This window comes from Alligator mississippiensis, chromosome 2 (genome assembly GCF_030867095.1).
Source record: "Alligator mississippiensis isolate rAllMis1 chromosome 2, rAllMis1, whole genome shotgun sequence".
In the NCBI taxonomy this organism is placed as follows: domain Eukaryota; kingdom Metazoa; phylum Chordata; order Crocodylia; family Alligatoridae; genus Alligator; species Alligator mississippiensis.
In genome coordinates, this window is record NC_081825.1 from 49,218,645 (window position 1) to 49,244,337 (window position 25,693).

General features: G+C 42.9%; 1 protein-coding gene across 1 annotated transcript in view; it reads left to right on the forward strand.

Moving 5' to 3' along the window:
- Nucleotides 1-25,693, forward strand: part of NWD2 (NACHT and WD repeat domain containing 2) — a 133,789-nt gene that overhangs the window by 39,864 nt on the left and 68,232 nt on the right. Inside the window, exons 2-3 of the mRNA XM_019480458.2 lie at nt 4,913-5,001; nt 15,451-15,567. Of these exons, the coding sequence (XP_019336003.2) occupies nt 4,913-5,001; nt 15,451-15,567 (206 nt within the window). The remainder of the gene's footprint in view (nt 1-4,912; nt 5,002-15,450; nt 15,568-25,693) is intronic.

Genomic DNA, 25,693 nt, shown 5'->3' on the forward strand with positions numbered 1-25,693 from the left:
GTTTGTTTTAAAAGTATGACAATGACTAAGTAGACATGCTTATGATAACAATTTGGATCTTGGCCTTCGTAGATCTAGCCCTAAATCACTTGCCTGTGGTAAAGCATGGAATTGAATCAGAGTTTCACAAGTCCCCAGACCTGCACCATTGGACCATTCTCTCCCTCTGTAATATGTTTGAATATATTAAACATTTATTTATTATTCTTAAATGTATTTGAAGTATATATAATTACATATAGAAAGATATTCTATGTAACATATTTTAAGTATAAATTTTCTGTCTTTTAGACAGCTATGCAGAAGGAATTTGTAGGTAGCTGGCTTTATCATGGAGATATATATTTAAAACCTTTATTGAACCCCTTTCCCATCTTGGTGCAAGTTTCGTAGAGAATGAAGGTGGCTTGCCACTTTTAGGCCTCTTCTACATGTGAAGCTAAAGGTGTGATGGGATCTAATGCACAATTCACACCATCGTGCCTCCTGCCTTCAACAGATGCATGTCAAGAGGCGTGATTGTAGGATCACACACTAGGTCCCATCACTCCTTATTAATTGTGCAGGGGGAACTCGATCCCAGGCCCCCCCTGCACTGGCAAACTTGCACGGCTAGGAGCCTCATGCACCTCAGTTGAGGTGCTCCCAGCCACAGGGGTATCCCTGGGGAATCACAGTTCCCACCATCCCTAGGGCTCAGGGGTGCAGGTAACCCCCAGACCCTGGGGATTGCAGTTGCTGGGATCCCTAGGGCTTGGGGGTTTTTACACTGGTCATGGTATACTTCTCCACCTGGGAGTCCCATCAGCTGACAGGGCTCCCAGCCACAGAGGAGACAATGCCACATGTGCAGATTAAAGCTCAGTAGCAATCGGCTGTAAAGTTAGTTCACATTTATGAAGTCTAGCTTTTTAGCTGGTTGGTTTTTACTGTGTGATATAGCTACTTTGCACATGTAGCTGGGCTCCAGGTAATTGTGTAACACCTGTACCGTGTAGTGGGGGCCTCATAGTGAAGAGGTAATAAAGGAGTAAAGAAAGAGGAAGGGAATTGGACTATCCTGACTTTAATCCAATTGTACCTATTCAGACCAGGGCAGATCCAGGAGGGGTTCAGTCATGTGTACTGCATTCAGGACTTTGAGTGTGTAGCACACACAGGGCTTATTATCATGGCATCTTAACCCAGGGGATCTAGAGAAGAGAAGACTGAGAGGGGATTTAATAGCAGCCTTCAACTACCTGACGGGTTCAAAAGTGGATGGAGGTAGTCTGTTTTCAGCGGTGGCAGATGACTGAACAGGGAGCAGTGGTCTCAAGTTGCAGTAAGAGAAGTTTAAGTTAGATATTAAGAAGAATTTTCTCACGAGGAGGGTAGTAAAACACTGGAACAGGTTACCCAGAATGGTGGATTTCAGGACCCGACTAGATAAAAGCCTTGGCTGGGATGATCTAGTTGGGGATGGTCCTTATCTGAGCAGAGGGTTGAACTAAATGACCTCCTGAGGTCCCTTTCAAACCTAATTTTCTATGAATGTTGCGGCTACTTAATTCCCTATCCGTACATACCCTTGTCGGCCAATGAATTTGGGGTCTTTGGATGGCTCTGGCAGCTGTACTGACAAGCTGCCAGCCTCTGCCAGAGGTGGGTTGCCCAGCCTTTGACAAGTCTCGTGACCTGGATTTGGTTAATGGGGCCAAAGGAGTTGGACACACCACCATCTGCACCCCTGTTTTAAAATCCTAGATCTGCTTCTATTTATACCATATTTTAACTCTAGTTCATCATCTCTAAAGGAATAACAGCAAATGCTGCCATTGTTCCCTATAAGAAATTTTCCTGCAAAAATATTTTTCACAAAGTAAGCAGCAGAATGATTAATTCATAGTCTATAATAAATAAAACTAAACGTTGAATGACATTAACATTTATCTGTAAGAAGATTATAGTACTTAGCATAAATTTACATAGCATTTCAGAGTTCTTTGTGAACATTACCTTCTTAAACTAAATGATAAAGTCCAAACTCTCCAAGAACTGTCACAGAATCTAGAAAAGTTTAAATCTCTGTCCATGATTGTACAAATGGACATCAGAATCAGCTTATGTATGACAGTTGTGGCATCGGTAAACACAGCATATTTTTAGATTTGCAGGGACAGCTGTAGCTTGCAACAATAAGGGGATTGGATAAGTCAGTTTTTAAACCGGCTCCTTCATGTCAATGCAGATGGACAGCTATTACTCTAACTGCTGTAGCTGTACTTTGTTTTTCATATATGGATGTTCTGTTACTTTTCATTATATGAAACACCGACTCGGTGGTATATAATATTTTGTTTCTAATAATAAGTTTGTACTGATGTAATCCCTATGTGCATTTCTGAACCAGTTCTGACCCCAAAACAAACCTATCTGTAAAACTGCGTGTTTTCATGTTAGATTGAGAGGCTTAAAAAGATTACCCATGTAGCTCCTTACTGGTGAACAATCTAATTTAGCTCCAATATATCAGTTGTTCCTTTAGTAATTATTAACTCATAAGTGTATCCAAATTTACTTGGGACACCTAGAACTTTTGGTAACAACTTGGTGTCTTTCTTACCTGTTAATGTTTTTATTATCAAAACATTTTCCCCAGATATTTGCATAGGAAGAGATGTGCAACATGTGAGAGGATTGGTGCATTTTTTTTAATAGCAAAAAATCAGGTAGATTGTAAAATAGGCAAAAAAATGTTAATTTCATCCCTTCTCCTCTTAAGATAATAAAAAAGCCTAGCAATAGGACTGTACTATTTGGCTCTTAATTCAATAAAACTGATTTGTATGTGAATTTTTTTTTAATTTAGACTACAATCTCTCTCTGGGTATGTACAGATGTTTCGGGAGGTTAAACTGCCACCTCATCTTAGTTCACCTAGGTGTGGACTTTATACTTGGATCCCTAGTTAGGTCAATCTAAGTGCAAACTGTACACCAGTTCAGGAAAGTTAGATGGGTTTGAAAATGACCAGCCTGCTCTAAGTTAACTGAACCTCAAACATAGTCTGACTTAGTTTAGGTCTGGCAAGCAAGATCCATCTAACTGAACTTCTGTACAGTTCCCAGCACTAGGACTAGGAAAGCCCAGCTGCTGGCCACAGCCCTGGGACTGCTGTCTTCCTATCCACCCTTCTCCTGGCACTGGGCTATTTTTAGCCCCCCAGCCTCTTGCCTCACCCCCAGATGGACAACCTCCATCCCTATAGACCAGCCACCGCCCCCCCCCCAAGCTTTCCATCCCACAAGCCTCTCCTGATGCAGGTTTTACTCATGTTGACCCATGTTGGGAGTCGACCAAAGAAAGTCAGGGTGGGTGGGATCGGGAAGGACTGATTTACCAGAGTCGCTATTTGTCTGGGAAGAGGACTTGAGGGGATAAAAATGTGCGGGCCGGGGGCAAGCCGGGCCCGTCTTTGCGCACGCGGGCTGTGGCCAGCAGCCCGGGCACGCGGAGCCGGAGAGAACCGTGCGGCGGCAAGGCACGCACGGGCTAGAATTAGTCACAGAGGCGTAATGGTTGATTTAAAGATTATTTACTTACACCCAAGATGGTCGCGGCGTAGGCTGGACAGTTTCCCAGGTACAGCTCTGCTTAAATCCTCGTTGGAGGACTACGACAAATTCGGTTCTTTGGCCCTGGAGTTGTTAAGGCTCCGAGGGTTCGGCAATTTCTTTCCCACGGAGTTGTCGAAGCTCCGTGGGTCTGGTTCGGCTCTCTGGCCCCGGAGTTGTTAAAGCTCCGTGGGTTCGAAAATTGAGTATATAGGAAAGGGATACGTCTAGGATTGCGCTCGGCGACGGGGAGAGGCCAGAGGCTGTTTAGACCTCTGTTGCCTTCTTAAGAAATGCGTTGGGTCCATGAGGATCCGCAGCGCTTAGAGATCTTCATGCTGTCTAAGTGATTTCTCTCCAACTTGGGCGGAAGCTACCCAAGCTCTTTATACGGCTAGCAAGCCAATCGCTAGCCGTTACGTGTGCATAATTTAAAATCGGCCAATAACGTGGCACGGATCTTCATACAAATGGCAGGAACTCCTTTGCACCGTGCATCTCCGAGATGCAAAAGAAATGCACCATGCAAAGAAAGCTACAAATTGGTGGGAAATTCCCCGTTGCACCGGAGTTCTCTTCTGCAGCAGAGAACTCCACCGTGCAAGGAAGCTGCAATTTAGCGGGAACATAATTTAGCGGTGCCGAAGCACACACAAACAAAAACTCAAAACTTTGGGTTGTGACAAAAAATAGCCCCTGGTCCTGAGTGATGGGGAGGGAACCCCACTTGCCCCCCAAATCCTGCCAAGCCCTCCCAGACCTCATCCACCCTGCCTGCCTACCTAACCCCCACCACAGAGCCTGCTTCTCCCCACCCCAGTCTCTCCCAAAGTCCCCTGCTAGTATTCCCAGACCCCCCCGCCATCTGCTACATGGACCCTGCTTGTTCCCCAAGCCCTCCCACTAACCCCTCCATCGCAGCTCACCTTAGATTGGGTGCCTGTTTTAAACTCCCATAATGTACCCAAATATCTGTACATACTCTGTTCTGTAGATGTTGCTGTCAACCAAAATTCAGCTCCCTGAAAGTGAAATAGAAGTCCAGTTGACATACTCATGTTTATTGAAATATACTAGATTACTAAAAATGTATTCAGCTCTGTATCAAGTATCATAATCGTATGTTTACATTAAACATAGTGTACAAAAACATAAAGTTTGGAAATTTAAACTCCTTCACTAGATTTTCACTCAAGTGCAGATTGTTTAAAATATATAAAACTGATAGATTTTCTTTAGGAAATCTACATATTGGTTTAAAAGAATAGAGTTCATTCAAATATTGTTAACAACACCTTTTCTTTTTCCTACCACAGACACTATAGCTGAAAGAAATGCACTAAGAGAACATGTGTATCCAAAACTGAGAGAATTCTGCAGGGAAAACTACGGGCTGGAATTTCAGGTAGACTGAGATGTAATCTTCTATTATGATAAATTTTCAAAAATAGCATGGTTAATTATGTTTAAAATGTATGTAATGATTTATTTTTATTTAGAAAAATTGTAAGGTTGATTTAAACATTGACAAAATACAAGCATATGCAAAATAAGTAACATACACTTAATACTAGAAATTTGTCAACTTGAAGTGGTCAAAACATCTTGAGTGAAGTCAGCTGGTATTAATAAAAAGACGCGTAAGAAAAAAATGCTGTGTGTTCTAGAATTTTTTTTGGCTGGGAACCTGGAGCAAACAGACAACATTTGCTCTTTTAAGATATGTATATAACCCAGTGATAACACTTGAAAATAGTAAACTATTAATAAATGGTAACTATTATTATCAGTTTTACTTTGATCAGCATGAAGTTACAGTATCTGCATAGTACGTACAATATTTGCAACCACATTTTTAAAAATAATTCCTCCAGCAAACAATAAATGATGTTTGAAAGGAACAGTAATGAAGTCTTGATTACTAATGAAATAAATATAGAATATTTTGTAAATATACCCAGAGTTCTTGAATGATCGTGTCCAGATTTGGAGAGCCATGATATGAAATCCTGGCTCTATTTCAAGTTGATGGCAAAGTTCTCAACATTAATTTACAGGGGCCAGGACTTCATTCATTCTCCCTGTATCTTAGAAGTAGCTTTTCTTCGCCTCTTGTATAACAGCAATGAATTAGATCTGATCTGAAAAGGAGAAGTTAAGAATTACACTTGAAGTCACTGGGATTACTTAGTTGAAGTTAGGTATGGGTTTAAGTACCTTACTGAGCCATTAGCCATAAGTCTTTGAGCCAATAGTCTTTTGAAGTCAGAGCTAAAGATCATATTTACAATGGCAAGACCTTCTGTTAGAAACTTGTTATCCAGACATAGGAATTCGTTCTTTAAGACGCTGAATCTTTAGCACCCAGTTAATAAACAGGTGTTGACAAAAAGGCCAAGTATTGCATAATAAATAAACAATGGAATAAAATAAACAAAATAGAAATTAAATAAAAGAAGCCAAAGGTTACATAAATTATCAGCTCTTAAAAACAGACTAAATGAAAAACGTAAACCCATTTCAGACTTCGAGTGGCCAGCAACCTTTAGCTCGGGACTGGGCAAAATACAGTCTGCAGGCCATTCTATCCAGCCTGCAGGGCCCCTAAAAAATTTAGAAAATTTAAATATTTTTTCTGCCCCTAGCTGCATGTCAAAGATGACAAAGCACCAGGGGCAGCAGGACCCAGTAGCTGCAGCATCAAGGCCTGTCCAGTTTCCCCTCTCTGCCCTGTACCCCTCCCCCCCCTTCCCCCCCCTCCAGCTGGGAGCCTCTGCCTAGCAGAAGCTTCTGGCCTGGGACCCTGGGGCTGTTCCCACCACCTCCTGCCAGAGAGGGAAATTCAGATAAGTGGGGGTGGAGGGAGGCAGAGGATCACATGTGATCACCTCAGTCTTCAGGCCAGGCCAGGCCAGCTCCTGCGGTCCCGGCACTGCAGCTGGGAACCATGTGGTGCTGATGCAGGGGGCAGGAGGTGAAGAGAAGCGCTGTGGTGGTGGGCAGGAAAGCGGGGAAATGGCAGTGGCAGGGAGAGGAGTGGCAGCGAGCGGATGTGCAGGAGCGCAGCAATAGCTGGGCAGGAGTGTAGAGCCTGCACTTCAGCACCAGTGCCAGTGGGAGCCCAGAGTGGGGTGGTGGGAGCATGGGGCCTGGGCTGGCAGGGGCTCTATGGAGCCGTGCTGACTCTCCCCTCTCTCTGCTGGTGCAGCCCAACCCAGCTCCATAGAGCCCAGGCCACCCTGCCCTCCGCCCACACTGGTGCAGTCCCTGTGCTTCTGCCCAGTTGTCACTGTTCCTGCACATCCGCTCACTGCCACTTCCCGCTGCTTGCTCCCACCATTTCCCTGATTTTCAGCCCACCGCCGCTGCTGTTCCTTTCCACCTCACGTGGTTCCCTGCTGCATCCTGTGGTCTCGGCCTTGCAGCTGGGACATGTTGCTGGACCACCAAAGTGGGGGACAAAGAAGGGTAGCAGTGACAAACAGGGTGAGAAGTGACAGTGAGTGGCAGCATGGGGCTCGTGCTGATGCCCTGGGGCTAGGAGCATGGAGCCCAGGCTTGGAGGAGCGCTGGTGCAGGGGCTCTGCCTGCTGCAGGGGGGCTGTGGACAAACCCTCCAAACATGACACAACTCTTCCCAGCCACCTTCTCTCCCCATACCCACCCACACCCCCCCACACATGCACCCATATGCTCCCCCACCCCCTTCACACACACACACACACTCATACCCCCACATCCCCCACAATATACAAGAGTAAGACTTCATTTAAAGCTATTATACAATCACCTCTATATACACTATGCAAACATATAAATCAGGACAAAATATTTTTTTAAATCAAATTAATGAATGTTTTAGTAGATGGTTGATTTTTAGAATATAATTTGGTATTTTTCTGGTTCTGAGATGGCAAACCCCCTTGCCAAGAGGAATACTTCTGGGGACAAGGGGAGGGACTCCTGGTGGCAAAGGTCAGGGGTTAGAGGGTAGGGCTTCTGGTCCCAAGATGGCCCCACCCTACCCTTGCGGCCCTCGACCACTTGTCAAAACTTGGTAAGCGGCCCTCCACCCAAAATAATTGCCCTCCCTTGCTTTAGCTGCTGATTGAGTCCTAACCAAAACCCTCTCTTCAGCTCCACAGGCCTCTCTTCTAGGAGGGCAGCTGCAGATTATGTAGTGGAAGGGGCTAGCTCATCTAGGTGGAGACAGTTCTTCTGATGAAGTCCCAGCTAGAGTCCTCTCTCCAGTTCCACAGCCCCTATTGAAGTCAGTGAATGACTGTTCAGACCAGAGCCTCTGGCAGATGGAATAAACATGTGCAATTATTATAAAAAATATAATTCATTTTACAGACAAATACAACTCCAAATCTTCAAGCATCCTCAGCACTTAATTCACATAAAGCTGTGCCACTGCTTTCCAGTAGGTCAGCTTTACAAAACAAAGCAGCATTGTCTTTAGTAATAACCGTGGTAAATGCTTTTAAGACAGTCTGTATGTAAAGCTCTGCATGTATATTGAGCAACAAATTTTGATTGTGGCTGTTTTTATATCAAAACAATTTTTTTAATCACACTCAATAGTCAATTCTATTGAATCAAAATGGAGTTGTTAAGCCTTTTTTGCATGTAAAGATAGCATTCAGTTTGATTTCTTTTCTTTTTTTTTTTTAAACAATGGTTATGAAGCAACTTGACATGAGGGTGCCAGCTGATCATCTCTTTGGACAGTCTCAGTAGCGCTACTGCATGAAGGGAATGCTAACAGTGTATTAATTACTAAAACCAACTTCTTCTTTTACTGTCCCCTGTGGTATTCAAGGAAAATGCTGATGCTTTCTAACTTATCCAGATTTTTTATCTGCCTTACTCTTCAGCTATCTCTGGAGAGACACCTCAAAGAAAGAAGGGAACAAAATAAACTAACATCTCCTTTATATATAACAAAATGCCTTTACACCATACTTGCAAGCAAAAACACATCCTGAGGTGGACTATATTGTCCTGATATGATAAAAATATCAAAATACCTATAGTGTGAAAAAGTGAAAGACTGCAATTGTTACTTCAGTAATAATCAATGAATATGCTTGCTGAGAAGGATAAGTAGCAATCCTCTTCCTCTGGTCAGTATTTACAAAATAAAAATTCTTATTTTATAGCTTCAACCATTATCTGAAGACTGAGTGCCATAAGTCTCAAAACCCAGGAAAGTCTTTATATAGGAGAAGGTGTGGTGATCTGCCCCACAAGCAGAGAAGTTGATTTATCTGACTTGCATTTCCTTAAAAACAGGGGATCCCTAAAAGGCATTGAGTCAAATTTAGTTTTCACATTACTCTTCACAGGAAAAGTTTTGCAAAAAATTAAAAAGTAAGGAAGTATTCTGGAGTGATTCTGGGGTAGCATTTGTGGAGAAAATGTTTATTTTTTGATTATCTTCTAACATGTAAACTCACCATCATCACTACTTTCATTAGACTACAGTAGTGCCTGTGAAATGCAGGGACTTTCCAGATAGAGAGAAGGAGACATTAGTTCATTCCTGTAATACATACAGAACTTGGATGGATGAAAAAATATGTACTTTACCTTTTACCCTTTCAAAAAACAACAAAGTTATAGATATTTCATTGATTCCTCATTATTCCCTATCGCCAAATCTTTTCTGAATCAATTTGTAAAGTCTAAAGCTTCTAGAAATTCAATTTGGATTCATAGATTCGGCCTCCGAATCATCTCCGAATCGCAATCCAAAGCTTTGCACAGCCCTACAAGTAACATACTATAGGGTATCCTCAAGTCACCATCTATTTGATAAATCATGACATAAATGAAATTCATTCTAATATAATCAGCATTCCAGTTTTCTTTGAGTCATCTGGCTCTACCAATAACAGGGTCTCAATTGTTGCAAAACATCTGATCCGTCAGGCTTCCTAAAGTTGTTGGCTACTCCTGTGGGACATAATCACCATATGTGGGGAAGTATGACTGAATTTATTAGCTGCTCCTCTGCATTTGTTTGTTTAGTAGATTTTATTTGTTCCAGACTAGAACATTTTAAGAAAATGTTTCTGAAAAGCTGGCATTTATATTTGTATTTTTGTTTAAGATATAGACTTAAAATAAGCTAAAAAGATCCAGGACACTTGGCATTTTATATCCTTAAATAGTTTGAGAGATATGCTTGTTTGGTGAGTAGGGGGTTAAACTGAACAACTGACTGTTTTGGAAATATTATCTCAGGATAATTTTCAGCTATTCACAAGGGTCATGTTCCTGCACACAGGACAAAATGGTAGGAAAAAAGATGTCTGATAAATGGAGACGTTCAGCTTTGAACAAAAAGGCCGCCTACTTTGTTAATAATTTTACAATATTGTCCATTTCAACAGCTGAGAGAGATCATATAACATACAGAAAGATATATGAAATAAAGAGCTAGCTTCTTTTAACTAATAAGGAAAAGAAACTGAGTGATCTTTAAAAGTGGTTGGGGGTGTTTTGACAGAAACTGGGAAAAGGAAATGGAGAACACTGACTGATGAATGAAAGCATTAAAAAATATATATGATGCTATAACAGATCCAAGTCAGTCAAACTTGGGTATCCGGTATTTATACAGAACAACAGATCTCCAACCCCTTTTGGCAATATTACTGGGTAATAATGGCAGAACACTTGCCATTTTCTCCAATACAAATAAAAAATAACTTCAGCATTAGATATAGTTATCTTGATATTCTGTTATTTCAATAGATGCATATTTATTATATGCAAGGCAAAGAATTCGTAAATCCCTTTTTCTAAATTCTGTGTACATTCACAGGGATGACATCTTTAACAGCTTGCCTTGCAAGACAGTTTTTTTCAAACATTGTGTTGTTTGATTTGTAACTTGTTGACAGTGAATCATCACATTACAATGCAACATCACAGAATCATGTTCTAACAAGATACTGTGAAGTCATGATGTAACATGATGGCATTACACCAGCTCTCAATGATGGTTTAGAAGATGTTAGGGCAACTGTTCAAAAGGATGCCTTTGATTTTCTGTATGCAGCGTTATGCATACATACTCATTTGTATATATAATTGCTAAGTTATTAGGTATAAAGTCATTTATGGACATTTGTTATAGGTTACTATTCAGGATATGGAAGAGTTCAGTCACAACTGTGATGGACGTATGTTTATGAGCAATAAAACATACGCATTTATTCTAGAGATTTTTTCCCATTTTTCTAACTGTCAATACAATCATACAAGACTTGATTGAATGTCTCCCAGTGAGAAGTAAACTGTGGGTGCAGAAGATTTATCATTTAAAAATATTGCTGTCCAGATTTATCATATAAGTCTGTTGTCCCATGGCCCAAGCAGCTAACCAATATTTCGGGCCTTGTATGTTTCTTTCACTTAGAAGATGAAATGTATTATACATATCAGATGTTTCTATAATGCATCCTTTTTATTTGCAAAACATGTGCTTAATGTCCTGTTTCCCTGAACACTATAAGAACAAGCAGCAGGAGGCATCTTTCTTGTTCAGAAATCCAAGCCCACTCCACAGCCAGTCTGGTGCCCCAAGGAGAGGTTTCTTGCTACTACATTTTTAAGGGCATTGCATCCTCTGTTTCTCTGAATTTTTTTTGTGGTTTTCTCCTGGATTTTTGTTTGCTTTCTGGTCTGACACAGACAGAAACATGACACTTCATTAATCAATGATTTGATTAGTGTTTTAAAACATTCCTAAGGAAACCCATCTTGTTCTACCCAAACTAGGTCTTAGTGAAGCCTTCCACTACTGATCCCTACCATGAATAGTGCCTTCTGTTGTTTGTTTTCAATAAAGAAATGGCCATGTAATTGCTGAAGTCAGGATAGGTTTGTGCCTTGTAGACTGACTTAATCACAGACATATAGCATAAGCTTACTTGAATCCAGGCTCACTTCATCAGATGCTGTGAAAGGACACTGCTCTCATTTTTAGCCTGTATAAAAGGTGGCTGGCATTCCCATAAATCAAAGCCACACTTGCTGAGAACCACTTCCACCCTGGAACAAAACAATGACAATGTATCGGCATATGGAAAACACCTAGAGCTCCTTGACTTCACTTTTGAGTAGAGAGAAAGGAAAAGGCACATAAGCACAGTTCTTCAAATACACTGTCCCTCACCTGTATTTTCCTTCTCAGATTTCCGAGGATCTTTGGAGGCAAATGAAGTGAGTGAAACCCAATTATCCATTTATAACTATGGCTCCAAGCATTCACTTGTGTGTAGCACCTGTGAAGTCTCATTAAGTGCTGCCATATTCAGAAGGAACACACACTTACAGTAAAGTAAAGCTCAGCTGACAGATCTTTCTTGGGAAATACACTCCTGCAGCAATTAAGGACAAGCACAAAGCTCACCATGCCCTGCTCTAAGCATGAGCACATATTTCTTTGACCTGCTTTCCCTAACAGATATAGAGCGCCCTGCATATGTGTATTTAAAAAAATCAACAAAAAAAACACTAAAGCATGCCATTGCACATTCTTGTTTGCCTGGGGCGAAAATGAAGCATCAAACGTATTGCAGAGGTTGTTCATGATGCTTCATAAAGCATTAACAGAAGACACCTAAATAATGATGTTATAATGCTATAACATCCAGAATAGAATAGCATAAAAGCTCAGTGCATTAGAGATTCATCCTACAACCCAAATTATGAAAAAGCAGATTTCCAGGCTTTCTCTTTCTGTTATAAAAGATTTTATGACTCAAAAGAACACCTAAGAGCAGGTGCGATTAGGAAGGTGACATTTGCACTTAGTCTCATTAATAGTGATAACCACACTGTAATGAATCAGGATGAATTTGTGTTGTGTACAAGACATAAGGTAAGATTTACAGAGTGAGGAGACAGTAAAGACAAAATCCTAAAATTGCAGGAGGTTTTTCTGTATGCTGTAGAAATGCTGGTAGGATATTTTGTAACTGCAAAGTTATAGATTCATAGATGCTTGGGTCAGAAGGGACCTCAGTAGATTATTGAGTTTGGCCCCCTGCCTGGGGCAGGAAAAAGCGCTGGGGTTAGATGACCCCAGCCAGATGTATGTCTAGCCTCATCTTAAAGACCCCCAAAGTAGGGGAGAGCATCACCTCCCTTGGGAGCCCATTCCAGATTCTAGCAACGCTTACCGTAAACAGGTTCTTCCTTATGTCTGACCTAAACCTGCTCTCAGTCAGTTTGTGGCCGTTGTTCCTAGTTACTTCAAGGGGTGACCTAGTAAACAGAGCATCTCCTATTCCTTGCTGCTCCCCCTCCCCCCGATAAATTTGTAGGCTGCCACAAGATCACCTCTGAGCCTTCTCTTGTGGAGGCTGAAAAGATGCAGGTCCCTCAGTCTCTCCTTGTAGGGCTTTGCCTGCAGGCCCCTAACCATACAGGTGGCCCTCCTCAGAACCCTCTCGAGGTTGTCCACATTCCTCTTGAAGCGCGGCGCCCAAAACTGGATGCAGTACTCCAACTGTGGCCTGACCAATGCCACGTAGAGGGGAAGTACCACCTCCCTGGACCTGTTCATCATGCACCTGCTAATGCATGATAACGTGTGGTTAGCTTTGCTGATCGCTTCGTCACATTGACAACTCATGTTTATCTTGGTGTCAACTTTGACTCTGAGATCCCTTTCCACTGCTGTGCTGCTGAGAAGGTCCTCCCCCAGCCTGTTTTATATCACTTCTTCTAACACGTAGGAAAGATGCACACCACACCTCTTGCCACAATGTTCTCTTTACTTCTTGTTTGAGTTTTGTGGCTTTGATGCTTGAGAAAATACTTGAATTACACAATAAATTCCTCTAGCTTTTAATTCAGAAGTTTTTGGAGCTGAGAATTTATAACTGAAATATTTAAGTTATTTTAGATGTAATTCAGATATTCAGGCATTTGACAAATACAGTATCAAGTTTGGTAATAAAACTATAAAGATAAACCAGCAGGGAAAGATGAACAAAAAGGGAAGCAAAGAGATGTTTTCTGATGAGACTTGAAAAGAGAGGAAATCAAAGAGAGAGAGGAAGTGTGAGATGTCAAGGCCTGCAAAGAAGTCTCCTGTTCCAACAGAAGGTTGGGGAAAGTGTTTTGTAAAATATATTTTGGCCCTGATGCAGCAGACACATACATGCAATGTGATTATTACAACTAGTTACATTGAAACCAACTAGTGCAATGCATGAAGCAGAAGAAATTTAGGTTGGAGATTAGAAAGAACTCCAAGTGGCTTAACTAGATGGTGCTAGTTCTTACAGTACAAGTTCTATCTACCTTACAGTGTGTTTTTCATAGATTCATAGATAGTAAGGCTGGATGGGACCTTGGAAGATCACTGGGTCCAGCCCCCTGCACCAAGCAGGAAAGACAACTGGGGTCAGGTGACCCCAGCAAGGTGACCATCCAGTCTCCTCTTGAAGATTTCCAGGGTAGGTGATTGCATGACCTCTGGAGAGAGCTTATTCCGCAGTCCAGACACCCTAGCTGTGAAGTAGTTTTTCCTAATGTTGAGCCTGAAACGGTCTTCCAGGAGTTTGTGACCATTACTCTTGGTTTTCCCCTCAGGTGCCCTGGTAAACAGTTGCTCACCAAGCCCTTAATGTAGCAGTAAGCTGCTACCAGGTCCCCTCTCAGCCTTCTTTTTTTCAAGCTGAAGAGTCCCAGATCCCTCAGCCTTTCCTCATATGGCTTGCCACGCAAGTCAGTGAACATTATAGATGTCCAGACAGCATCTAGCCATGCACTTGCTACATGATCATGACCTCCAAGCACTGCCAACAATGCATAGAATACATATAAAAATAACAGTTAACGGCATGTCCCAATGTTTGTTTTAATTTTTTTTAATTTGGCACCAAATCCATCACTCCAGCTACTATTATAAACACTAGATGCTTCTTGTTTATAATTGATAATAGATTTTTGTGTTAATTTACAGTGGCATAAGAAAATCTCAGCATGATGCACCATTATTTTATTTTAAATAATACAGACATTTGGATTCGGTTCCTTTAAGTGAAATTTTCTGTAATAAAGACAATTCCATCCTTTCAAGTTAAAATATGTAGTGAAACCACACTTTATCACTTAATCTCTTTAAATAAATTTAGCAGCCTTATCCCAGTTTCTTACAGGCATTTTCTTGCATCTTATTAACATTGTAAAACTGAAGTTGTAGCTACAAATGAAATTCTGAACAGCAAGACATCTGCCTTTATATATTCATAAAGTCTTTGCTTACAAACCAGCAAACGGTAAAGGAATGACGGAAGAGTAACATTAGAAGAGTGACATTACAATATATAACCTTGTTCTACCTTTTGTTCTGTGTTATAACACAGGGTAGATTGATCTGTTGATTTGAAAGACAGAGGGGTAAAATCCTGGCCCTATTGAAGTCGGTGGCAGAACTCCCATTGGTTTCATTGGGGCCAGGGTTTCACCCACAGTCTTTCCTTTATGTCTTTATTTGCATTACAGGAGCACCTGAAAGCCTTACATGAGTTCAGGACCCCACTGTGCTCAGAGCTGTACAAACAGATAGTGAGAGACGGTCTTATACCAAAGGGTTTAAAGCTTAAAAGGAGAAAACCCTGGGTTATGAAACAGATAAATTGACTTGCCAAAGATCACACAGGAAGTTTCCATCAGCTCTGAATAGAACCCATTGCCTTTGTAATGGAATTCAATTTAACTGTCAAAGAGGAAATGAAATCTCTTGAGTTTCTGTGCATCATGTTATATAGATGGAAAATGCAGTAAAGAATAAACTAACAATATTTTATACATTGATTTCCAGGTCATAGACTTGTACTGGGGAGTAGAAACAGAAGAATGGGATAGTCCTGAGCTCCAGAAGACTCGTATGAAGCTGTTAGAAGATTGCTTGAAAACTTCTGCAGGTCCATGTTTTGTTGTGGGTATAAAAATAATGCTATACTTTTAAAACAAAATATACTAATTGCTATTCTAGCTTCTGAAGTGCAGTTAAAAATTTTTCTCTATAAAATACTTGTTTTTTTTATACATTTAAAGTATTTCTTGGTGCTGTTTACTGAAATGTTTTAAACGCTTCCCGATGGGAAATAATAGGATGCTGCAAATAATAGGGAATCAGAAATCGGTAAGGAGAGTGGATCCTCCATAGCTAGCTATTTTGGTTGTGTGTGACCATGGCTTCTGGTTTCATCTCGATTACAGAGGCCTCTGTTGGTTAATTGGTAATGCTTCTCTAAAATATAGTATGTTAGTTGGCCAGCAAGGGAATGGCGATAAAAAAAAATGTGGCCCACTGCTGCATGTATTACAACCTGCAGGGCTCCCCACAGGTCCAAAAATTTGGCAGTGAAGGACCTGTGGCACCACACCCCTGCTGCCAAACTTTCAGACCCAAGGGGAGCCCCTGGCCCTGTGTGCTGGATCAGGCACCCAATCTCAGTGTACAGGGTGAGCCAGGAGTGTCACCAGGCCCCAGGGTCCAATTTTGGGCATGCAGGAGTAGCACTGATCCCTCAGGGCCCAATCCCAGTACATGATGCAATTCCAGGGCCCTGGGGCTTAATCCTGGCACAGAGGGCTTGATCAGGCCCATGGACCAGCCCCACACCACTCCTCTGGCTCATGGAACCAAAAGGCTGAGCACCATTATGTTAGAGAATAGCAGAGACTTGCATCCACTTTCTCCAGCTTGGTCTGGCAGGCCCAGGAAATGAAATGATTCTTTTGAATTGAACTTCAAAAAAAGAGCAGATTGGTAACAACCAGGGAAATCTATGACTTATTTTCCTGGCCCTAACTTACCATTATTCACTATTGCTAGGATGGGTTGCTTTAGGAGATGTCTGCAACTTTCCTGAATTTAAAGCTATCTGGCAAAAAGAGATAATTCCTGTATTTATCCTCACTGGTTCCTGCCAGTAGACATAAGTGATGAACTTAAATACATTTTAAACACTGGCTCATAAAACCAGATATGGTCCTTTCTGTGTAAGAGATGGTATTTTTTGTGACTGTCCCTGTTTTGTTTTGTTTTTAATATCCAGCTCAATAGATGGTCTCTTGCCATCCATTATAGTATCTTCAGTTGTGGCAATCTAAATGTATGAAGCCATGCCAAAGATTATCTTGAACTCAATAACAGAAAGACACTACAAGTAGACTGCATCAGTTTTAAGTCCTGCCAAGTATTAATTCTGTCTTTTCAGTAAAGCATACACAATAAATGTTGCTGTCGCTGGTTTCACAATAATTATATGGTACAGAATAGAATTTTAAATGCAAAGTTTTATTTCCTTCTGGTATTTAGAAATATTTGTACCTTATATTAACAAGCACATAGGTAACTTGAAAATATTTTGGGGGCAGATCAGTATATAGCACAGATTACATTAATCTTAAATCTGGAAGCAACAATATATTGATTTTGGACTAATAATAGTATCCTTTTGCCAATTATTTTAAAGCATCATGTCTGCTTTTAACACTTCTCGGTAGATTGAGGTAATTGTAATGAGGATAGGTGTATGATAGCATAGCCAGAAATTGACTTTTAAGCAGTTTAGATTGAAACATCTTGTGTTAACACTGACATATGAAACAAAGGATGTAAAACAATTTGGGATGCAGGTGGATTTGTATGTGAAATCATTATGGGGTAAGAGTTAGTGAAAATACTTAAGTGTGTAAGATAAATAAGATTGTCTGCACATTCATAGGTGACTGTCTTCAAATGTCTGTTTCTGACTGCAATTCCAGGAAATATTTGCCTTTAATTGACTGATTTAGGTCTCCATTTTTACAAAAAAAATTCTGGTTTATTGTTTTTGTTATATGTTAATAGAATAGAGTGGAGGAGGGAACTATCCATGCCTTAGCGTTTTTGTTTTGTAGAGTCACAGAACTAAAACTATAATAATGCTACTAGTGGTACTGGCAGTGTAATGGTTCAGACTCCATCATTTCTGTTTTACGGAGAAGCACTTGTAAAAACTCTTTACCTGTGTTTATAGCTATAACCCATTTAATTTTGACATAAAGAGCCTCTGTAAAGAGAGACAGATGGAAGCCCTATCTACACAAGAGAAATATTCACTGGGTGACTATACTGTTATAAGTACACCAGAGTAGACCTCCCTAATATAAACTGGACCAAAATGAGACTCTCTCCCTGTCTTAAATTTAGTCCAGCAATTTTCAGCTAGGCAGGACTAATCCATATCAAATCATTTCCACAATTTTCACACTCCAAGTGTCAAAAGAATTTGTACTGAATTGTGAGGATTTAATTATTGCAGTGTCTCATAGAAGTTTTCAAAGAATGGGAATGAAAAGTGACTGGTATAACTTATTATTGCTCTGTCCTTTATGTTCTCTCCACATTAATTTTATTACAGTTGTCAGGTTACTCTAGGTCAGCACAAGGTACCAAAATGTCTCTTTGAAATCTTCAGGTATATAATATTTTATATTAGCTTTGCCTATGAATGAGTCACTTGCAGAATATTCCCCCATGCACAAGAGTTGAAAGGCTCTAATAAGGAACCAGATTCCTGATTTTACCCACAACCACAGGAGTGAAACTGAAAGGCAGCTAGTGAAGAAAGGTGATGAGAATAGTTTGGGAGAGTAAGTATGAAAGACTGCTTAGATTAGCTCTACAAGGAACTGTTGTTAAAATGAAAAGGCCAAATTAAAATAACTTTTCAAGCAAAGTTGCAAAAAACCTGCAAAAAAAAAGGACATGGCAAAAGGGACATTCATACAACATAAAAATGTTTGAGGGAAGTAAAGTTAAATTTTAATAAATCTTAAATGCACTCCTGCTAAAATGAAATCTTAAGGATATGCTTATGGAGGGTGCTCCAACAGATATCAGTAAGACATGGCTGTCTTTTACCATTTGTCAAATTGAAAAGCTCAGGTGGAGGAAATTGGCTCAATGACCAGATTGAGTTTCCATAGTTGACTGTACTAGAGAGAAACAGTTCAGACATTTAGTTCTGTTCCGTCCCCTATGTTGTTAAGGCTTAAGTTTCCATAGTTTCACTAATATTCACTAAGAGAATGTTGCCTAAGGCAAATTTATCTTCGATTTTTCTAAATGCAGATAAATGAACTAAAGAGTGGATCTTAGATCTGTAATAATGGAAATGACAAATGCTACTTTAAATGGAAAAAAGAAAGATTTAGTGGAAAGTCTTTGTCCTAGATTTTTATGAAAAAAATCAAGATGAAAATTTTAGATAACTGTTAACGGTTTCTATCTGTACCTGAGGAATAGAAAACAAATTGTGTGATGCAAAAAACTGTTGGTCTGTTGGAGCCTACCCCTTTTGTGATGCTTACAAAGCAACCTTGTCTGTGACATTTCTTAGACAAGGATGGTCCAACTTCTAAATTGTCACAGGCTCCCCAGCCATACACCCTCTGGGCTTCAGTCTGTGCTATGCCAGTAGGTGGTGTTCCCCACCACACTGTGTGGCAGGTACCACCTACCGCCCATTCCATGCCAGTGCCCCCTCAGAATACACACTATCTGACATCCCCTCTCCCTCCCCTGTCACACTGTGCTAGCACTCTTGCATATGTGAGATTCCCAAGTTCTTCCCATATCCCTTGGCTACAGGTTCCTTTATTCTTGCAGGCTGTCTTCCCTCCTCTGCCCACCACCTCACCCCCACCCCAGGCAGGAGCAGATAGCAGAAACTGGAGGAAAGAGGAAGAGACTGCAGTGGCAGGAACTCAAACGATGGGAGGCACCCAGAGCAAGAGCCTGGGGGTACAAGTTAATCCTTCAGGGGCTACATATAGCCCATGGGCTGCCAGTTGGACAGCCTTGGGTTAGAGCAGTGTTGACCTGTAGCTTCTGCTTTTGTTTCTCTCACCTTTAAAGCCCAACCTTGCCCTTCTATCATAGAATCATAGAAAAGTAAGGCTGGAAGGGACCTCTGGGCTAGGGACAGACATTAGAGATGTCCAGACCCCTTCCTGGTTTAACTTATACCAAAGTCCCCTAGCATTCCTCTGTTCCTTCCATGGAAAATAAAAAGAGCTTGAACTAATGAGAAAGGCTTTTGTGTTCTTGATGGGGTGCTAAATGCTGTGTTATCAACTCGAGAACAGGGGACCCCCCCCTAGTCAGAGCATCCTACCAGAGCCTGGCCATGCCCCCTGCCCCTCCCCCAGCTCTGCATTATGGAAGGGAAGGGAGGGCTGCTCTAGCACCCCCTCCCAGCTTCTAGCCTGAGCCAGTGCAGGTATGTGCCTGCATTTTTTCAGTCCAGAGGGGATGTCTGTATGGTTATGAACTGGTTCAGCCTAGCCAGATTAGACTAACCTGCAAAGACTGAATCAATTCAAGCTTATGCTTTTTGAATGTCTGTCCCTAATCCAGATGTTTGAAGACTGCTGTCATGTCCCTTCTCAAGCTCTTTTTCCATAAGCTGAACTTGCCTATTTCTTCAACCCTTCCTCATGTGGATTACCTTCCAAGCCCTTTATCGTTTTTCTCATCCACCTGTAGACCCTCTCTTACTTTTCCATGTCCTTTTTAAAATGCCGAGCCAAAAATTGTGCATAATATTCTAGGTGCAGCCTAACCATGCCAAGTAAAGAGGCACCCTATCACTTCCTCTGTCTTGCTTCTGTTGATTCAGGGCAAAAAAACACATTTATCTACATTTCAGACCATACTGAGTCTGTGATCTACCAAGATTCCTAGCTCCTTCTCCATAGTTAGGGCCCTACTGAGTTCATGGCACAAGTAGGCTGCAGTGCAACTCCTTTAATCTTACAGGTTCCCCCACGTACCCCCCTGCCACTGATCGGCAAAGGGGCCTTACTTGTAGCTTACTCCTGATTGGCAGGGGAGCAAACACCACATTTTTAAACATAGTGCCATTTTTACCTCCCCACCACCAAGGGGGCCCAGCAGTCCTACTGCTGATGGGTGGGGAGGTACAAATGGTGCCATGTGTAAAACCAGTTTTTGCTTCCCTGCTGATCAGGAGTGAGCCACAAGCTGGGCCCCTCCACCATTGGTGGCAGAGGGACATGCAGGGAAACCTGCAAGATTAAAGGAGTCACAGCACAGCTCACTTCCACTGTGAATTTGGTAGGGGCCTATCTATAGTGCTTTCATCCAACCATGTGTCACCTAATTTGTACTTTTTGATTATTCTACCCAAGGTGAAGCACCCTACATTTGTCAGCATTGAACTTCATCACGTTAGCTCCAGCCCAGCTTTCCTCTCTGTCAAGATCCTTTTGAATTTTGCTCCTTTCCTCTAGTGTGTTTGCAGTCCTTCCCAGTTTCATGTTGTCCACAAACTTGCTCATGAAGCTTTTGATTCCAGCGTCCAAATCATTAGTAAGTATGTTCAACAGCACAGGCCTCTGTGAGACTCCACTCAGAACCTTCTGCCATGCTGATGTGGATCCATTTATAATTACCCTTTGGTTGCAACTGTCAAACTAGTTGTCTATCCACCTCATAGTAGTTTTTTCTAGCCCTCATTTCTCCAATCTATTTATGAAAAGGTCACGTGGATCTTTGTCAGAAGTCTTGCTGAAATCCAGATACACTATATCAAGTTTGTTTGCCATGATTTGTTCTTAGTAAATCCACTCTGACTGCTTGTGTTCAGCCTCTCCTTCCACAAATATTTGCAAATTAACTTCCTTTTAATATGCTTCAGTAAACTGTTGTCAGTTTCATCCCTTGCATCTGTGCAAGAGCCTCTTCATCTCTTGCATCTGTCTGTCATGCTGATTTTAGGCTCTCTGGAGCAAAGACCGTCCTCATTACTTTGCCTATACAGAATCTAGCACTGTTGGCATCAACTAGGGCTGGGTGGCAATGGTAGTACTACTAGTAGTACTAAATATTACAGTAATGATGATAAATGTTGTCTTGAATTTCTACAGAGAAAACCTCTGTCTTTTCTCTTCTTTTGGTTTTAGACTTGGCCTTCTTCCAATTTTCTGAATTCATTTTTCTAACTTTTCTCCTCTTTTGACCTAAATAAACCAGGTTAACATTGTAGCTGTTCCATTAGCTATAAATTTAAAACACCAACCATCACTCAATGTTTCTTTGAAATATAAAATCATGGAATCATAGAAAAGTAGGGATGGAAGGAAGAGATTTAAACTTCAAGACAAGGGACAGACATTATACATTAACCAGTTTAAGTGATCAGAAATTGGTTTAAACCTGTAACAGAACAGACTTTCAGTGCACATAAACCAGTTGAAAAATGCTTGATACCAGGTTGAGATAAACCTGGTTGACACTAGTATCAGACTTATCTGATTTGGCTCAAACCGGTTTATGCAACGCGTCCCAGACCCCTTCCTGGTTCAAGTTAACACAGAGACCCTCCAGCGTGCTCTCTGGGCATGGCTCTGCTTTCTGCTCCAGAGCAGGATTGGCCCTGCCCCTCTGCTTTCTAGTCGCAGCAGGGACAGGACATGGCAAGACGTCATCCAGCATGGCCCCATTAAGGCAAAGTGAGCAGAGATGGGTTTAATTCTTCCCCCCTTCCCCCACCACAGCTGGGGTATGTCTGTCTACCAGGGAGAAGATGGGAGGGGGCTGTGGTGGTGGCCCCTCTAGCGGGCAGACCCTGTCTTCAGGACAGAAGGGGCAGAAGGAGGAATTAACCCTTTTCTCTGCCACCTTCACCTTAACAGGGCCATGCGGAGTCGATTGTCCCACTGGGCAGGAAGGGAGGGCTCTATTCTTGCTGTGTGGGAGTCTTCCCCCTCCTCCTCCTCCTCCTCCCAGGCTGGAGAAGAGGGGATTCTGTGTGAAAGGGGGACTTTTCCTCCCCCCGCACTGCTGCCATCACAGGGCTGGGGGGGGGACTCTATACAAGGCTGCCCAGCTGCATGATGGACCCAGGCCAGGCTGCAGGGGTGGGGCTTAGTGATGGTGACATGAGTGGAGCGAGTGCAAACAGGAGGCTTACCCACCATGCAGCTGAGCAAGGCTGGTCCAGGCCATCGGGGTGGGGTCGCCCCCAGAAGCTGTGGCTCCATTAAAGATGCTTCCCATGCCCCAGCTGAGCCAGGCAGGGCCAGGCAGTGCCGCACACAGCTCCCCTTCCCCACCCCACAGCAGTGGGGGGCAGGGGGAGGAGGAGGAGGAGAAGAAGGAATAGTCCCACCCAGCACTGAACGGAGCACTCTGCGCCCTGTAGGGGGCAGGGAAAGAGTTTCCCTCTGGGGCTGAGCAGCCTCGTGCAGAACCCACCCCATGGGGGTGGGGGCGGGGGGGAGGAAGGAGGAGGGGGAAGAGTCCCCCCCAGCACTGAACAGAGCCCCCGCCCCACAGTGGGGGGAGGAGTGCAGGGAAGAATCCCCCTCTAGGGCCAGGCAGCCTCACAGAGCCCCCCTCCCCACCCCACAGCAGCAAGGGGGGAGGAGGGGGAAGAGCCTCCCCAGCACCGAACTGAGCCCCCCTCCCAGTCCCATGGCAATGGGGAAGAGGGAGGAGGGGGAAGAGTTTCCCTCCAGGGCCAGGCAGCAGTGTGTGCTGGGATTCCCCACTGGGGCAGGCAGAGCTCTCCCCTCCTCCTCCTTCTCCTCCCCCCCACAGAAGGTACTCCCTCTTCCCCCCCACCCTCTGAACCCTGCAGGGGAAGATTGGAGTTTAAACCACACCTCAGTCTTATTCAGGCCTGCGGGGGCTGGGCCAAGCCCCCCCCCCCCCCCAGCTCAGCTTTCTTGTGGAAGGGCTGCTCTAGTGCCCCCAGGCTTCTGGCCTGAGTGACTGCAGGCATGTGCCTGCATTTTCAGAATAAAAGGGAACATCTACCCACTTGGAAACTGGGTCACTCTCTGCAGGTTAGACTAACTTGCAAAGATTGAATCAATTCAGGCTTGGGCTTTTTGAATGTCTGTCCCTAGCCCAAGAGGTAGTCTAGTCCAACCGTGTGCTCAAAGCAGGATCATCCTTATGACAATGATCCTAGACACGTGGTTAGCATAGGTGGACAATTTAATAACAACCCTCTGTTACAGCCCAATGAAACTTACTTTCATCAGCTAATATTTCTGACCGTTTTATGAACAACAAATTTAGAAATACCATGTGCCTTACCCTGCTCCCTGAATAAGATGCATACTTTGGGAAAACAGAAGGAAGGAAAAAAGATTTTTCCAGGGTCTTACCTGCCTCAGCATGGACTCACCATGTCTGAACACTGGCTGCATGGAGCTGGGGCAGGGTCTACTTGTCAGCATTGCTCCCCCTCCCCTTGCTGCTTAGCCAAAAGCTACTGCTAATTCAGTAACACTTGTAAGAGGGTAAAATCTCCAGCTTTTAGCTGGGCACCAAGGAGTGGGGGAGTGATGCTGATAAGTGGCCTCTGCCCCTGCTCCATATAGCCAGGAGTGGAAATTGGTAAAAAATAAACTGGACCTGAGTCAAATCAAGTTGTGTGATAGATTTAGGCATCTCTTTAAGGACAGCCTTCATGGCCACAAAAGAGTATCTCTTATTCCCAGTTCTCATTGCACTGCTTACCTGTGACCTATCAACACCTCTTCCAATAGAATTTGGTGCAATAACAGCTTCCACAAATTTCCCAGATTCCTTTCATTCACCTGTCCAATACAGATCACCAGCCAGGTCTCTGATTCACTCTGCCAGTTACCCCAGCACTTTTACCTCCCCTGACAACCTTTAAGTAATCACTTGTGATATAATTGTCAGACTGGAACAAGTGTTCACATTACCTCATGCTGCAGTTGCTGACGGATCAAATCCTGCATTTCACTGAGACAAAACTTTGTTAAGTTTGACCGGCAGGCTCCAAAAGCTGAGATTTGTAACATTTATTTTTTTTAAGTGAACTTGGATCTTTGTCACTGGCAAAGTGCTAGATTGACAGCATTAGACGTGGAGGTTCTCTTTCTCTCCCACTCTCCACAGAACAGGTAGAAGCTTGAAAAATACAAGAAAACCAGTTCTTCCGTGAAAAAATGAGATTACATCAAATAGGAAGCCTTTACTCCCACGCAGTGTTCTCTCACTGGTTTGATGAACAGCTGTATGCTTTTCTTGAGGTCCTTAGGAACCCCAATAATCCCACAGTCCTCTGCACTCCCTGGCCCAGAAGGGGAGAAGGATGGAGACCTCTGGCTCCCAATAGCCCAGCAGTGAACTGTCAGGAAGCTCTGGGGAGACCCTGATGCCACTTGAAGAGTACCCACACTGTTCCTGCTGTCCACCACTGTCCCCAACTCCCTATCACAGGCCAGGGCAATGCAAAGATTAGGAAGCAAGGGCAGTATGGTTTAACCTATCTCTGGATATTCCCAGCACAGATCCAGCTGCAGGGAAATCTCTCTCCCAACTGACTGGCAGGACCCATCCTCTATAGCTCAACCCATCCTGGAGATGCCCAGACAGGTCAAGCCATGCTGCTTCTGCCTCTCACAGTTTGTGTAGACTGGAGTCACCTTGATATGCATGTAGGATTGGGGCAGAGGTAGTGCGGCTTGACCCATCTTGGGAAGCCACAGGAAGGAGTGACCCATGGTAGCTGCCTCCTGCCACATGCACAAACTGGGGTTACCCTGGAGCTGTCCAAGGGACAAGGACATTTCCCCCATGGCTCTATCCATCCTGGGTTTCCTGTAGAAACTAGATTTGCCCCAGAGCTCCACATGGGCCAGGAACAGGAGCTTGACCCATCAAAGGGAGTCCTTTAGCCTTCCCCCTTCCCTGGCAGAAGGGTGGTCAGCATATCAATAATTGGGCTCCCATAGGGGCAACCTAAGGAGTAAACTTCTATCCCCGCTGGCTTCAGAGCTCATTTTTGAGGCATCTCTAGCTCTTCAGCAAGAGAGCAGGAACATCTGTATGGCCCAGTCGCAACATGTTTTTCCAGCACTAAGAATCTTTTTTAAAACGTAATTGCACTATGTATATAAAATAGCTTTGTTAAAGTCATCCCCCAAGTTTATTTGCACTGAACTTTTCTCTTGCAGAACTATCTGTGGTCCCCATAGGATGGGATCCACTTTTTATTTTT